The 16,324-nt window shown below is 60.1% G+C and overlaps 1 protein-coding gene across 1 annotated transcript; it reads left to right on the top strand.

Annotated features, from left to right (window-relative positions):
• The first annotated feature begins 3,436 nt into the window (after positions 1-3,436).
• Positions 3,437-7,208, top strand: LYPD5 (LY6/PLAUR domain containing 5). The gene is made up of 5 exons (XM_062177735.1): positions 3,437-3,495; positions 5,530-5,658; positions 5,877-6,053; positions 6,175-6,321; positions 6,949-7,208. Exons 1-5 carry the CDS (start codon positions 3,438-3,440, stop codon positions 7,206-7,208), a joined length of 771 nt encoding a protein of 256 aa, XP_062033719.1. The 5' UTR covers position 3,437.
• Positions 7,209-16,324: the final 9,116 nt, after the last annotated feature.

Genomic DNA, 16,324 nt, shown 5'->3' on the forward strand with positions numbered 1-16,324 from the left:
AGGCTAAGCCTCTGCCTGCAGCACGAGCATCCATATGGGCACGAGTTCGTGTCCTGGCTGCTCCTCTTCCAATCCAGCTCCCTGCTAATGGCCTGGGAAGGCAATGGAAGATGCCCAGGTGCTTGGGCCCCTGCACCCAAGTGGGAGACCTGGAAGAAGCTCCTGGCTCTTGGCTTTGGATTGGCTCAGCTCCAGCCATTATGGCCATCTGCGGAGTGAACCAGCGGATGGAAGACCTCTCTCTGTGTCTCTCCCTCTCTCTGTCTGGAAGTCTACCCCTCAAATAAGTAAATAAATATATATATTTTTAAAAAGTAATGGCAGAAGGTTTGAAGGATATTTTAAAACCCAGTAGTGATGAAGGCATTTTTTCTGTATTAGTCATCATCCATGCTAAAAAAAAATCTAGATGTCCTGAAATTAATGACAAAGGGTGGAGAGGGAGAGATAAGGAGAGCAATCAGCTAATAGCTGTGGGGGAAGCCAACAGAAAGGCTGCTTACAGATGTTGAAACCACCAGGGCGCCCCGCCCTGGTTACACAAACACCTGCCGGACTCCTAACCCCAACCGAGCCAGGTCCAATTACTGCTGTGGGCGCCCTTCCTGTGTCTGGAGTAGCCTGTCTTTCTTATCTACAGCCCATGTAGGCTCAGTGTAAACAACGGATGGCCGCCTTCCCCAAGGTTCCATCACAAACATTCTCCGAGTTCTGGTCCAGGGGGCCAGGCCAGCCATGTGGCCCTGCTGCCGGTTGTCATGCAAACTTGTCCCAGGCCCGGGCCCTCTCTCTCTGGGTAGCGTCTCTGACAGCTCAATGAATCTCTTATTGGCAGAGATCTTTGGCTTTAAGAGTTATGGTTTTGCGTGCAGTTGGAAGAATGCGTAGAGGAAAGATTTAGCCCTGCAGGAAGAGAGCGTGTGCACAGGAGAGGAGGTGCCGGCCAGCCCCGGATCCACCTGCCGACGGGAGCATCAGCCTGTGTCTCCACGGCTCTGTGAGCCCCTTAGAGTTTCTAACGTCTCGGAACGTTTTCCTGGGCCTCCTGCTGCATCCCATGAGCTTCCGTGCGTTTTCCCACTTCCATGCGCATCGGCAAACCCCTGGCCTCTCAAGCTCTGCTTTTCCAGGTTCAGTTCTGGTAAGCAGCTCACTGAAGGCGGGTACCACCTGCTTCTGGTCAGGACAGAATCTCCCGAAATAATGACATAGGAGAAAAGGAGCCACTTGGAAATCTATTGCCACCTGCTAACTATGGACAGGCTCTGTGAGTCAAATAGTTAGAAACGGTCTCTCAGGCTTCATTGAAAATAATTCCACTAATCCAACATGTCGGGGCCAGCGCTATGGCGTAGCGGGTAAAGCCACCGCCTGCAGTGCCGTCATCCCATATGGGCAGCAGTTCGAGTCCTGGCTGCTCCACTTCCAATCCTGCTCTCTGCTATGGCCTGGGAAAGCAGTAGAAGATGGACCAAGTGCTTGGGCTCCTGCACCCACATGGGAGACCCAGAAGTTCCTGGCTCCTGGCTTCAGATCTGCACAGCTCTGGCCATTGTGGCCATCTGAGGAATGAACCAGTGGATGGAAGACCTCTCTCTCTCTCTCTCTCTCTCTCTCTCTCTCTCTCTCTCCATAACTCTGATTTTCAAATAAATAAATCTTAAAAAAAAAAAATCCAGGCCAGCGCCACAGCTCACTAGGCTAATCCTCCGCCTGTGGCGCCAGCACACCGGGTTCTAGTCCCAGTCGGGGCACCGGATTCTGTCCTGGTTGCTTCTCTTCCAGTCCAGCTCTCTGCTGTGGCCCGGGAAGGCAGTGGAGGATGGCCCAAGTGCTTGGGCCCTGCACCCGCATGGGAGACCAGGAGGAAGCACCTGGCTCCTGGCTTTGGATCGGCGCAGCGCACTGGCCGTAGCGGCCGTTTAGGGGGTGAACCAACGGAAGGAAGACCTTTCTGTTTCTCTCTCTGTTTAACTCTGCCTGTCAAAAAAAAAAAAAACACATCCAGCATGTCCTAATGACAATGACACTTTAAATGGTATTCCTTAAGGAATGTGTAACGTCATTTGTTTCCTATCTTTTTTCCTTTTAAGATTTTATTTATTGGGGCCCCTGGCTGTGTCATGCCATGATGGAGAGCATTACGGGGCAGACAGAGAAGGTGCCCTCAGGTCTCTCTTCTTCCTGCAGAGCTGCTGATGCCTCCGTGGGGGGCCCATTGACCCCAATCACCTCCCACAGCCCCTCCCCAAACACCACTGACCAATGACCTATGGATTTGGGGATCACAGATCCAACACATAAACTTTGGGGAGCAGGAGTCACTTTCAAACCATAGTAGTGCTCTGAGAAAACGGAGGTCAAGGGCGCGGGGTCGGGGGAAACCTGGCTCAAGTTTCATCAATGCCCAGGGGACTGTGAAGGACACCCCATCACCGCCATCATGCCGGCTCAGCCCCAGCCACCTGTGGCTCCATGATCCTGGGTCTGTGCACACGCCTGGCACCCACCTGCTGCACAGCACACCGCGTGGGTCTGACCCAAGCCAGCAGCGTCTCCAAGCAGCGAGAGGTGACCCAGGTCCGGAGGTCCAACCTGGGGTCTCCGCCCAGTGCCAGCCCCTCCTGAAGCATATCTCTGCCTGGTGTCTGAGTTCTGTCTGTGTCTTTGGGGGCCAGGATGTCCACCTGGCCACCCACTGTATCTCTGGGGATTTTTTTTTTTTTGGTCTCATTCATGTAAGAAACACTTATTAAACACCATCGGAGGGCACGCCAGCCCATCACGGGTCCGCTCTATTTCTGCATTTCATGACTCTGTTCCTCTCTCTCTTGACACTTGTCAGTTGGTTTATTCATTCATGGATTCCTTCACTCCCCCCCGGAGGCCCCCCAGGAGCTGACAGCCAGATGGAAGAGTCACAAGCTTAGCTCAGCTGTGTCAGGGCTGGGGGACAGGGCGGGTGCTGGGAGATGGGGGTCAGAGAAAGCGTCTTGGAGAGGAGATGCGTGTGTGTGCACGTGCACACGCGTGTGTGTGTGTGTGTGTGTCTGGAGACTTGGCCCAGGAATGGAAGCTTTGTGTGTCTGAGGGTGGGGGTCGTGTGTGTTGGGGAAGATGGGAGAAATTCAGAGGCCATATGTAGCGACCTCAGCCGAGACAGAGTGGGGAGGAGGTGGGAAGAAAGTCAGCAAAATACAAATCCCCCCAGAATTAGGGGTACCCCCTGTGCCCCTCCTCCCTCAGCCCCACGACTCACCCTGGCCCCACTGTCATTACGAGGAGGAGACCAGCCCCACGGCGGAGGGCGGGGGTGGAGGAATGCTGGCCAGGCTGCAGAGCCGGGTGCCTGGGGCTCGGCAGGGAGAACCAGCCGGGCAGCAAATCAGAACAGGAGGAGCTGTCCCAGGTGCCTCAGCTCAGCGGCGCACTCGGCAATGGGGGTCCCCAGAACCTCTCTGCTCTGCCTCTTTGGGGCTGTGCTCTTCTGGACAGGTACCCCCAACTTCTAGGTCCCGTAAGAAGAAAGGACCTGGGGCCAGAACCCCTGGGTCTGAGGGAGGAGGGGCTGAGGGCCTGGACCCCTGGGTCTGAGGGAGGAGGTGGCTGGGCCTGGACCCCTGGGTCTGAGGGAGGAGGGGCTGGGCCTGGACCCCTGGGTCTGAGGGAGGAGGGGCTGGGCCTGGCCCCCTGGGTCTGAGGGAGGAGGGGCTGGGGGCCTGGCCCCCTGGGTCTGAGGGAGGAGGGGCTGGGCCTGGACCCCTGGGTATGAGGGAGGAGGTGGCTGGGGGCCTGGACCCTGGGTCTGAGGGAGGAGGGGCTGGGCCTGGACCCTGGGTCTGAGGGAGGAGGGGCTGGGGGCCTGGACCCTGGGTCTGAGGGAGGAGGGCTGGGGGTTCACACTCCTGGGCCTCCAGGGCAGAGACTGGGGAGCACGTCCACTCCCTCTCTGGTCCCCTCCTGTGTTCTGCCCCCTCGGTGGTGCCCTCTCTCCCTGCCAGTCCTCTCGCCCTCCCCTCCTTCCAAGGCACTCCTCAGGGCTCCTTCCAGAACCGGCCAGGATCTCAGCCTCACCTCAGGCGAGCCCTGCCCTAACGGGGGCCAGGACAGGGACACGGTGACTTGAGAGTGGAAGTGGCCGCGCGCAGAATCAGTGAGACGGGAAGGCGGCTCTTCCCATGCTCGGCTCCGTTTGTTCATCGTGGCCGAGTTTGGTTTCTGGGTGGGACCTTGGCCTCTGTGCCGCGTGCTTCCCTGTACCACGTCCAGGCACTTGAACAAAGCCCAAGCTTCGCTTCCTTTGGGAGAGCGATGTGTGTAGGATCGTGCATAGCCGCGTCTCTGTGTGTGTATCTCTGCTTTGTAGGCTGGTGCTATGTGTGAGTGTGCCCAGGTGTTCCGATGGTTTTCTCTGTGTGTATGTGTGTCGTCTATGTCTCTATGTATCGTGTATCCGTGTGTGATCTCAAACTGTACGTCTCTGAGGTCTCGGTGTGCACATCTTCACTTAGGCGTAATTATGGTGTCTGGTTTATCTGGCTGTCTGACTCTCGGGTCCACCATTGTGTCTCCCATGATCTCCTGTGCTCTGGGTCCCTGTGTGTGTGGTCATTGCTGTCACATGGCCTTGGTGTCTGCATGGTTTTCTGTGTGCCCGGCTCTGTGCCTTGGTGGGGGGGGGGGTTTAGATGGGCAGCCAGGAGAGCCCTTGTCCCTGTGACAATGTCGACCACTGCAGTGGCTGCACGTGGGACACCCCGCCCCTGCCTGTGACATTTGCATGAGCCTGGGTCGCTTTGTCTTTGAGTGTTTATGCCAGAGTTTAAGTGTTTTGTGTATGTGTATCATATTTTTATTGTTTATTTATTTGACAGGCAGAGAGACAGACAGGCAAACAGAGATCTTCCACTTACACTGGTTCACTCCCCAAATGCCGGCAACAGCCGGGCCTGGACCAGGATCCCAGAACTCCATCCTGGTCTCCCCTGTGGGTGGCAGGAACCCAAGTACTTGGGCTGTCACCTGCTGTCTCCCAGGGTGTACATTAGTAGGGAGCTGCAATCAGGAGCAGAGGACCGAGCTGAACCCAGGCGCTCAGACACGGGACGTGGGAGCGCATCAGTGTCTTAGCCACTGGGCCACATGCCCGCCCCTGTGTGTGTGTGTGTTTGCTGCACATCACTATGTCCACACTGCACTGTGTTTTCCATCAGCACTTTGATTGGTGAGGTGATGGGCAGGGCAGGAGTGAGTCACTTCCTCCTCCCTAACCTGAATCTCAGAGGGCTGCCTGGAGGAGGGTAGAGATCTGGAACAGCCTAAAGGGGAAAAAAAAAATCTGGCCTGGCAGCAGGGAGGCAAGCCCTCTGCCATCAGATGGACACAGCCGCCACCATCTGGCTCCCTCAAAGTCACCAGGCTGGGATTCCCTCAGTGGCCTGGCATGGCTGTCACGTTCAGGATGGGGCCCTGGCATCCGGGGGCAGCTCAGCTCAGAGCCTTGTGGTCCCGCCCACGCCCCCACCCTAGGGTCCCACGCCCTGCACTGCCACCGATTCCGGCACATCTTCTTCGGCCCCTTTGACCTCAGCAACATGCAGTTCCCCAACGTCTCCTGTGCCTACGGGTGCTCCGAAGCCGTCCTGGCCCTGGACACTGGTGAGGGGCTGGGCGAGGCGCGGGAGAGCCAGGGGGCTGGGGACTCGGGAGGGAGGGGAGTGGCCGAAGAGAACAGAGCAAGAGAGGGGCAAGGGGGGCGGGGGAGGTGGGGACAGCAGGTGGGGGAAGAAGAGGCGGAGGAGGGGAGCGGGAGAGGGAAGTGGGTGGAGGAAGGGGAGCGGAGAGGATGACCAGCCGCCCCCTGCGCGCGCCCGCAGGTTACCGCTCCCCGGTGACCCTGGTGCAGAAGGGCTGCTGGACCGGCCCGTACACCGGGCAGATGCGCTCCGAGCAAGACGCGCTGCCGCCCGACTACTCGGTGGTGCGCGGCTGCGCGACCGACTGGTGCAACCGCCACTTCCTCACCCACAACAGCATCCCCAACCTGAGCCCAGGTGCGCGGCGGGCCGGGGCCGGGGGCGCGGGCGGCGGGGGCGCGGAGGCGGGCCGGGGGGGCGCGGAGCCCGGCTGGGGGCGCGGAGCCCTCGCCTGACCGTGCGCCTCTGCCCCCTCCAGTGCCGGACCCGCCGTCGCTCAGCGGCACCGAGTGCTACGCGTGCGCGGGGATCCACCCGGAGGACTGCGCCCTCGAGAAGGCCCGGCGCGTCCAGTGTCACCAGGACCAGAGCGTCTGCTTCCAGGGCAACGGCCGGATGACCGTCGGTGAGCGGCGCGGGGCCGCCAGGCTTGGCTGGGGAAGGGGGCGGGACTCTACTCTGGGGGCGTGGCTCCAGTCTGAAGAGGCGGGACTCTAATCTGAGGGGGCGTGGCTCCAGTCTGAGGAGGAGGGGCTCCAGTCTAAAGAGAGGGGACTAACCTGAGGGGCGTGACTCCAACTTGAGGGGGCGTGACTCCAACTTGAGGGGGCGTGTCTCTAAAGGAGGAGGCAGGGATCCAGTGTGAGGGGGCGTGGCTCTAACCTGAGGGCCGTGACTCTGCTCTAAAGGAGGAGGCGGGGCTCCAGTCTGAGGGGGCGTAGCTACAGTCTGAAGAGGCGTGACTAACCAGAGGGGCGTGGCTCCAGCGCAGGGAGGCGTAGCTCTGCTCTAAGGAGGCGTGGACCCAGTCTGAGGGGCGTGGCTAACATGAAGGGCGTGGCTCTAGTCTCAGGGAGGGGGCGTGGTTCAGGGCCAGCGAGGAAGCCGGGCTTTGGCCTGCGGGAGGAGACCAGCCTGAGTGAGGGGGCGCGGCCTGGCCCCAGGCCGACCTGCAGTGGGTCTGGGCCCCGGCACAGGGGCCACCTCCGAGGCGTTGGCTCGGTTCTGACCCCTACCCGCTGCCCGCCCCCAGGCAACTTCTCGGTCCCCGTGTACATCAGGACCTGCCACCGGCCCTCCTGCACCACCGCGGGCACCTCCAGCCCCTGGACGGCCATCGACCTGCAGGGCTCGTGCTGCGAGGGCCACCTGTGCAACGGGGACTCGGTGACCCAGAGCTTCCCGGGCGCGGCCGCCGCCGCCCCGCCCCGGGCGCCCCACCGCGGGGCCCTGCTCCTGCTGGCTGCCCTGCTGGCCTACGCGCTGGGGGGGCCCCTGGGGCTCGCTGCCTAGGGGGCAGGTGCGGCTCCCTGGAGAACAAGGTCCCTTCAGCCGAGACCCTCCGCCCCCTCTCCGTCTGCCTCCCTCCGCCCCTCGCCGGTCACCAGGGCAGCCCGGGGCAGGGAACAGCCACGTCCTGCCCTGCCCGCCGGGTAGTTCTGGCTCCACGGTGGCCCCTGCTCTCCCCCGCAGAACCTACCCGGGCTCCAGGTGGGAGCTGCGCTGTCATCTGTTAGCATCAGGGGGAGAGGCGGGCGCAGCCAGACTCCGGGACCGGGCTGCCTGGGCCCGACCCCGGCTCTGCCGCTCAACCTGCCGGAGCACACTGGGCAAGCTGTTGGCTCTGTCTGTCCCTGCTTCCCGGCCTGCAAGGTGGGCGTGCAAATAAAGTCTGTGCTAAGGACCAGGCCGGCTTCGCCGTGGCTGTGGGGAGGGTTGGATGAGGGGAGCACGCGGGCACGTGGAGTGGGCGAGGTCATGAGCAGAGGGAGGGAGGGAGGGCTTGCAGGGGTGCGCCCGGTGAGGCGGAGCCAGGACTGTGACACCGCCAGGCGACCCCGCCTCCCACACGGGTGGGCCCCATTGCCCTCTGCCGGAAAAACACGGGAGAGTCCGGGGGGAGACCCAGACCAGGAGCATTTACTCCACTTTGTGCGGTGCCGCGTGATTCCAGAACCAAAAGACAAAGCCAGGCACAGGCGTCCGGCGCGTCCGTTAAGGATGCCTCTTGGACGGCCACATCCCATACCGGAGTGCCCGGTTCAACCGCCCGGTTCTGCTGATGCACACCCCGAGGGGCAGAGGGGGGTGGCTCAAGTCCTTGGCTCCCTGGGACCCACGTGGGACACCCAGATGGAGTTCCCAGCGCGCAGCTTCAGCCTGGCCCAGCCCTAGCTGTTGCAGGCATTTGGGGAGTGAACCAGAGGGTGGGAGATGCTCGCTCTCTCGCTCTCTCTCTCTCTCTCAAATGGAATTGAATGATATTGCAGATGTTTCCGGAACATGCGAGGCCTCCTGGTACATAAACCGTATCATAGTTGTTTATTATCATGATCAAGTTTTACACTATTCGTAACTGGAGGTATCACACTTTTTAAAAATATTTTTTATTTGAAAGGCAGAGTTAGAGAGAGAGGTCTTCCATCTGCTGATTCACCCCCTAAATGGCCCCAAACGTAGGAGCTGGGCAGGTCTGAAGCCAGGAGCCAAGAGCTTCCTCCAGCTCTCCCACGTGGGTGCAGGGGCCCAAGCACTTGGGCTGTCCTACACTGCTTTCCCAGGCCATAGCAGGGAGCTGGATTGGAAGGGATGCTGGCACTGCAGGCGGTGGCTTTTTCCCGCTGTGGCACCACGTGGGCCCCAGTGTGCTACACGCTCACACGGCTGGAAGTGCGTACTTTTTTCCCACCAGCATCACACAGACCTGTGGGTAATGTGTTGTGCTGCAGTGTTACCATGGCCACCTGCAACCAGGCGATGAGAATTCTTCACCTTCATCATACTCTTACGGCACCACCATTGTAAATGCAGTTTGAGTCTGGCTGTTCCACGTCCCATCCAGCTCCCTGCTGATACACCTGGAAAGCAGTGGAGGATGGCCCAAGTGTTTGGACCCCTGCACCCACGTGGGAGACCCAGATGGAATTCTGGGCTCCTGGCTTCAGCCTGGCCCAGCCCTGGCTGTTGCAGCCATTTGTGGGGTGAACATGCAGATGGGAGATCCCTTTCTCTCTCATCTCTCCTTTCTATGTCAGTCTGCCTTTCAGGTAAATAAAATAATTTTTCAAGAAAAATCAAACTAGGGCCAGCACTGTGGTGTAGTGGGTAAGGCCACCCCCTGCAGTGCCAGCATCCCATATGGGCACCAGTTTGTGTCCTGGCTGCTCCACTTCCAATCCAGCTCTCTGCTGTGGCCTGGGAAAGCAGTGGAAGATGGCCCAAGTCCTTGGGTCCCTGCACCCACGTGGGAGACCTGGAAGAAGCTCCTGGCTCCTGGATTCAGATCAGCGCAGCTCCAGCCCATGCGGCCATTTGGGGAGTAGACGAGCGGATAGAAGATCTCTCTCTCTCTCTCTCTCCTCTCTCTGCTTCTGCCTCTGTAACTCCACCTTTCAATAATAACTCTTTTTTAAAAAGAGAAAGAAAAAATAAGAGAAACAGATAAAGACGAAAGGCAAAAGCACCCCCAGGACATGAAGCAATACTTTCGCTGCCAAGCAAGCCACCACCTGGTGCTGGTCAGGAGTGGCCTGGAGAATGCCCCGCCCCCTGGGAGGGGCTGGAATCAGTGGGAGTGAACCTGGGCACCGGAGGGAAGTTGCTGTCTTGCATTTGATTACAGCAAGAACCAACTCCTGCCCTGTTCTGTGGCCCTGCACCCGGTGACAGGGGTGGGGGTGACTTACCGTCCACAGCTGGAGGCAGACGGGGGAGCTGAGAAAGCCGTGTGAGAGCTTTGGGTTCGGAGGAGCTAAAGGTCCTTGGTGTCCTAAGTACTTGGTGTCCCACGTATTTCCTCTGCCTGCTGGGTGCACCAGCAGGGAGCTGGATCGGAAGCGGAGCAGCCAGGACTTGAACAGGCGTTCTGACAAGGGATGTCGGCGTTGCAACTGATGGACCTAACCCGCTGCACCTCAACACGGGCCCCCTGAAGGCATTTGGTGCTGTTCTGTTCGTGTCTGTATGTTTGAACTTCTACATCACACACACACACACACACAGAATGTGTATGTACATGTGAACAGAGAGATCAAGTGCACACGGAGCTGTCAGAGGCCCACACCACCCTCTCCCACGGGGACGCAGAGATCTGCCTTCTCTCAGGGAGGTGGATGACCCTTTGTCTCCGTCTCCACACCACATGGCCTCTCCCCAAGGTTTCCCCACCTCCCTCCCTAGCTCAATGGAAGCAGAAACCCAGCTCAGCACCAAGGACAGGTCCATAGCCCGGGGTCTCAGAACCACAGACAGCTACTGGGGGCACAGCAGTCAAAGATATGGAGAAAGGCCACCCACCCACCCCCAGGACGGAGGCTAAGTCGAAGAAGAGCCGATCAGTGTCACTGAACAAGATCTTGTCCCCACGGGGCCGGCACTAGGGCATAGCAGGTAAAGCTGCCGCCTGCAGTGTCAGCATCTCATGTGGGCGCCGGTTCGACTCCAAGCTGCCCCACTTCTGATCCAGCTCTCTGCTGTGGCCTGGGAAAGCAGCAGAAGATACCCTAAGTGCTTGGGCCCCTGCACCCATGTGAGAGACCTGGAAGAAGCTCCTGGCTCCGCATCAGCCCAGCTCTGACTGTTGCGGCCATTTGGGGAGCGAACCAGCCAATGGAAGACCTCTCCCCCCCTCCCTCTCTGTAACTCTGCCTTTCAAATAAATAAATCTTTAAAAAAAAAAAAAAGAAAGAAAGAAAGAAAAGAGCGTTCCTTCAACATTCACTGAGCATCTCCTACATCTGGGCACTGCTCTGAGCATCAAGGACACTGTCTTTTTTTTATTTATTTATTTGACAGGTAGAGTTACAGTGAGAAGGAGAGACAGAGAGAAAGGTCTTCCTTCCGTTGGTTCACCCCCAAAATGGCCGCTACGGCCGGCGCACCACGCTGATCCAAAGCCAGGAGCCTGGTGCTTCTTCCTGGTCTCCCACGTGGGTGAGGGGCTCAAGCAGGTGGGCCGTTTTCCTCTACTTTCCTAGGCACATTGGCAAGGAGCTGGATCAGAAGCAGAGCAGCTGGGGCTTGAACTGATGCTCCGATAGGCAATGCCAGCATCACAGGCAGTGGCTTAACCTGCTATACGACACCAGCCCCCTAGTAACTTTTTTTTTTTTTTTTTTTTGGACAGGCAGAGTGGACAGAGAGAGAGAGACAGAGAGAAAGGTCTTCCTTTGCCGTTGGTTCTCCCCCTAATGGCTGCTGCGGCCGGCACACTGTGCTGATCCGAAGCCAGGAGCCAGGTGCTTCTCCTGGTCTCCCATGTGGGTGCAGGACCCAAGGACCTGGGCCATCCTCCACTGCACTCCGGGCCACAGCAGAGAGCTGGACTGGAAGAGGAGCAACTGGGACTAGAACCGGGTGCCCATATGGGATGCCGGCGCCGCAGGCAGAGGATTAGCCAAATGAGCCACAGTGCCAGAAGGGCCCTGTCTTTTATAGTTAGACAATAAGAATGCAGGATCCTTTTGCATAGTCATAAGGCCACACTAAAGATAAAGCAGTGATTGATCTAGCGCTGTGGCTTAGGGGGCTAAGCCTCTGCCTGCAATGCCGGCATTCTGTATGTGTGCACGTTCGAGTCCCAGTTGCTCCACTTCGAATCCAGCTCTCTGCTGATGGACTGGGAAAGCAGCAGAAGATGGCCCAAGTGCTTGGGCCTCTGTACCTGAGTGGGGGAGAAACCTGGAGAAACCTCCTGGCTCCTGGTTTCAGACCTGCCCAGCCCTACGTTTGGGGCCATTTGGGGAGTGAACCAGCAGATGGAAAACCTCTCTCTCTCTCTGCATCTCTCCTCCTCTCTCTCTGTAACTCTACCTTTAAAATAAATAATCTTAAAAAAAAGAAGAGAAAGAGAGAAACAGCCGTGAGATAGGAGACAGGATGATTGCTGGGCGAGGGGGGATCATTTTTGAAGAAGTGTTCAGGGAAGACATTGAACCGGGAACTGAAGGGGGTAAGCGAAGGACCCACGAAGAGCTGGAGAGGAACACAGCCAGGCAGACGGTGGAAAATTCCAAGGCCCTGGGGCAGGGCGGAGCTTGGTGCATCTGAAGATCAGTGAAAGGACCCTGGGGTAGGCAAGCAGTGGTACATGGCAGGGGGCGGGGCTCGAGGGGAGGAGATGGGGCGGACACGCTGAGAGCAAGACAGGAGAGAGACGGGATGATGCGAAAGGCAAGCACAGGTTGACCAGGGAAGACTCAGAGGTAAAAGGCTAAAAGCAAAGGATCCTGGCTGCTACGGACACGGTGCACTGCCACTGTCCCGCCCATTATTCCATTATCTACTCGCACGGGCATTGTGGGCATGTCAGAAAGTCCATAGTAAATGTGTATTATGGAAAAAACAACTATGCATGGACTTGAAAACTTTTGCACCACAAGAAAATTCCCTCTTAATTCCATTTCCATGAGCTCTTTGAAGAGCCCTCACGATAATACATGCTGGGGAGTGCAGGGCTTCGTGTTCTCTCTGTTTTTAAGATTATTTATTTATGTGAAAGTCAGTTATAGAGAAAAAGGGAAAGACAGAGAGAGATCTTCCGTCCTCTGGTTCATGCCCCCAATAGCCACAACAGCCAGGGTTGGGCCAGGCTAAAGCCAGGAGCCAGGCGCTTCTTCTGGGTCTCCCACGTGGGTGGCAGGGGCCCAAGCACTTGGGCCACCTTTGCCGCTTTTCCCAGGCGCGTTAGCAGGGAGCTGCATCAGAAGTGGAGCAGCCGGGACTCGAACTGGCGCGCATTCCAGATGGCAGCACCACAGGCAGCAGTTTTACTCGCTACACCACATCGCTGGCCTCATGTGTTCTCTTTTATTCAATTTTTCCATCAACTTTTCGGAGCCCCCCCCATATATAATATGTTTGCTCTTATGAATCATTCCAAAATTGAGTGTCTTTTTTCTTGTTTGGAAAAATAAAAGATGGAGAAGGGGAGAGAGAGAGAAAGAAAGCAAGAGAGATCTTCCATCTGCTGTTTGACTCCCCAAATGCCCACAGCAGACAGGGATAAGCCAGGCCAAAGCCCAGAGGCTGGAACTCCACCCAGATGTCCCCCATGAGTGACATGGTGATGGTGTGCATCAACAGGGTGTCGGGCTGGCAGTGGAGGAGCGGGGACTCGAACCCAGGCACTCTGATGCGGGACGGGGGCGTCCAGGGCGTGTCGTAACGGCAGCATTGCCAGGGCCTCCCAGGGCACCAGGGCACCTGCGGGAGACGGCAGCTGGTGAACTCGAGTCCGTCTGATTTATGTCTGTTACATTCCACACAGAAAGAAAGCCGGTGGTCCTACCGGGGTGTGAATGAAAGTGTGTAGACTCCCAGACGGTGAGACACACGCACGTCTGTCTGTGCACCTGTGTGACTGTGTTAACTGTGCGTGAAAAGAGACAGAAAAAGGAGACAGGTATACACTTGGAGACCAAGAGCAGGCGAGGGACTAGAGAAGCAAAGAGGCAGAGCGGTGGAAGCAGGAGGTCCCCCTCCAGGGCCAAAAGCTCCACCAAGACAGGGGTTTCGTCTGCTTTGTTCAGCCTGGCCACAGCTGTGACATTAGGGAAACTGAGGCAGGGGCACGCATGGCGAGGACTGCCTGCAGTCCCCCAAGCCACCACTAGGTGGCAGCAGCCCCACGCCCTGGACCCTCCGACTGCCAAGGTCCAGCGACAACGCGGAGGCTTTGCCCGCACAAGCCTCTAACCCTCGGCCCCGGCTGCCCCAGGCCCAGCCCCGCCTTTCCCCGCGCCAGCCCTGGGCGACGAGTGACCTTTCCGCCTGAGACACCCGCTTCTTCACGTCCGTCCACCAGCCTGCCCAGTTAAACAACTCTTTGTCCTTGGTCCCTTCCGGCTGGGCCCTGAGGCACCTGGGTCTTTTCCAGGCCCGGAGATGGGGCAGGGATGAAGGTGGGGCAGCTGGGAGGAGGCCAAGAAAAAGACCAGCCGACCCTGGAATCAGCTTTCAGTCTTCCTGGACCGGAAGTGTAGACCCAGCCTCTCCTCCCTCAGACCCAGGGCCCAGGCCCCCAGCCCTCCTCCCTCAGACCCAGGGTCCCAGCCCCCAGCCCCTCCTCCCTCAGACCCAGGGTCCCGGCCCCCAGCCCCTCCTCCCTCAGACCCAGGGCCCAGGCCCCCAGCCCTCCTCCCTCACACCCAGGGTCCAGGCCCCCAGCCCCTCCTCCCTCAGACCCAGGGTCCAGGCCCCCAGCCCCTCCTCCCTCAGACCCAGGGTCCAGGCCCCCAGCCCCTCCTCCCTCAGACCCAGGGTCCAGGCCCCCAGCCCCTCCTCCCTCAGACCCAGGGTCCAGGCCCCCAGCCCCTCCTCCCTCAGACCCAGGGTCCAGGCCCCCAGCCCCTCCTCCCTCAGACCCAGGGTCCCGGCCCCCAGCCCCTCCTCCCTCAGACCCAGGGTCCAGGCCCCCAGCCCCTCCTCCCTCAGACCCAGGGTCCCGGCCCCCAGCCCCTCCTCCCTCACACCCAGGGCCCAGGCCCCCAGCCCCTCCTCCCTCAGACCCAGGATCCAGGCCCCCAGCCCCTCCTCCCTCACATCCAGGGGTCCAGGCCCCCGGCCCCTCCTCCCTCAGACCCAGGGGTCCAGGCCCAGCCCTCCTCCCTCAGACCCAGGGTCCAGGCCCCCAGCCCTCCTCCCTCAGACCCAGGGTCCCGGCCCCCAGCCCCTCCTCCCTCAGACCCAGGGTCCCAGCCCCCAGCCCCTCCTCCCTCAGACCCAGGGCCCAGGCCCCCAGCCCCTCCTCCCTCAGACCCAGGGATCCAGGCCCCCAGCCCCTCCTCCCTCAGACCCAGAGTCCAGGCCCCCAGCCCCTCCTCCCTCAGACCCAGGGTCCAGGCCCCCAGCCCTCCTCCCTCAGACCCAGGATCCCAGCCCCCAGCCCCTCCTCCCTCAGATCCAGGGGTCCAGGCCCCCAGCCCTCTTCCCTCAGACCCAGGATCCAGGCCCCTCCTCCCTCAGACCCAGGGTCCCAGCCCCCAGCCCTCCTCCCTCAGATCCAGGGGTCCAGGCCCCCAGCCCTCTTCCCTCAGACCCAGGATCCAGGCCCCTCCTCCCTCAGACCCAGGGTCCAGGCCCCCAGCTCTCCTCCCTCAGACCCAGGATCCCAGCCCCCAGCCCCTCCTCCCTCAGATCCAGGGGTCCAGGCCCCCAGCCCTCTTCCCTCAGACCCAGGATCCAGGCCCCTCCTCCCTCAGACCCAGGGTCCCAGCCCCCAGCCCCCCCTCTTCACTCCCTCCCATCAAGCAGGCTCCCAGCCCCTCCTCCTCTCTCACGTCAGCCAGGGCCCCAGTGCCCGCCCTAGCCTGCCCCTCCCCCGAGCCCTCCTGGGCACCGAGGGCCCCCACATTTCCTCCCCTCTCTTCTTCGCAGAGACCCCTCTCCCTGCACCTCCCTCCCGGGCTGAGAGCAGGGCTGAGTCACAGGAAGCTCTGGGGCCCTGAGTCACCCCCGCCCCTCCCTGGGCAGGAGGGAGCTGACGGGGGAGCAGCGTTCCTACCCACCCGCAGCTCCCTGACCCGCGTTTGGCGGCAGGTGCCAGCCCCCCCGTTGCCCACCCGGCCGCCATGCCCAGTGCCCGCTGTTGGCCTCTCCCCCCCAGGCCCAGCCTCTGCACTCTGCACCTGTGCCTCCCTCCTTCCCATCTGCGTGTCTCTCTCTGGCTGCACGGCTCCAGCCCTCTCTCCCTCTCTGCCTCCCTTTATCAGCAGCACCTGGACCTGGGGGGGGGGGGCGGCACGGAGGCCATGGCGGGGGCGCTGGGGCCAGCAGGTTGGCATCACTGGCCCTTGGCCTCCGTGAGGGATGAGTGTGAGTCCGGCAGGAGCAAGCCTGGGCACAGCTGTGACACTGGGGAAACTGAGGCAGGGGCATGCACAGAGAGGTCCAAGGGAGGGAGACAGGGAAACTGAGGCAGAGAGAGAAACAGGGAAGCAGCAAGGGAGACGGAAATGAGGCAGAGAGAGCAAGGCGGAGACAGCACAGGTAGAGATGGAGGCAGCGAGACAGCTCCTCAGGACAGAGGAGGGAGGGGAAGGCCCAGGTGGAGGCAGAGGCTGGCGGAGCGGGACAACCTCAGAGGGAGGGAGAGGCACGGGGCCGGCCGGGCCACGAAGGAGGGCAGCGGAGTGGGCAGGGCCAGCCCTGGCCACTGACGGGTGCTCAGGGTGCCAGGGTGTGTCCCCATCCCGCTCCCGCCGTGTCTCACCCAAGTGGGTATCAAGTGTGTGCCACGGGACGGGGCAGCCGCCCAGGGTTGTGGCTGTCACCAGGCGTGTGTGTGTGTGTATGTGTGTGTGGTTTGGTGTCTCTGGGTGTGGCCGTGTGGGCTGCGTTGCTGTCTTGCCGCAGCCGTCTCGTGGCCAGTGGCTGGCTAGTCCATGGTCCCGCACAGCTCAGGGCAGGGT

The sequence above is a fragment of the Lepus europaeus genome, chromosome 19, assembly GCF_033115175.1.
Source record: "Lepus europaeus isolate LE1 chromosome 19, mLepTim1.pri, whole genome shotgun sequence".
Lineage (NCBI taxonomy): Eukaryota > Metazoa > Chordata > Mammalia > Lagomorpha > Leporidae > Lepus > Lepus europaeus.

Coding starts and splice junctions, on each gene's coding strand:
- LYPD5 (XM_062177735.1), top strand. CDS start 3,438: ATGGGGGTCCCCAGAACCTCTCTGCTCTGCCTCTTTGGGGCTGTGCTC. Junction 3,496..5,529: donor GGCTGTGCTCTTCTGGACAG/GTACCCCCAACT, acceptor CCCCCACCCTAG/GGTCCCACGCCCTGCACTGC. Junction 5,659..5,876: donor CGTCCTGGCCCTGGACACTG/GTGAGGGGCTGG, acceptor GCGCGCCCGCAG/GTTACCGCTCCCCGGTGACC.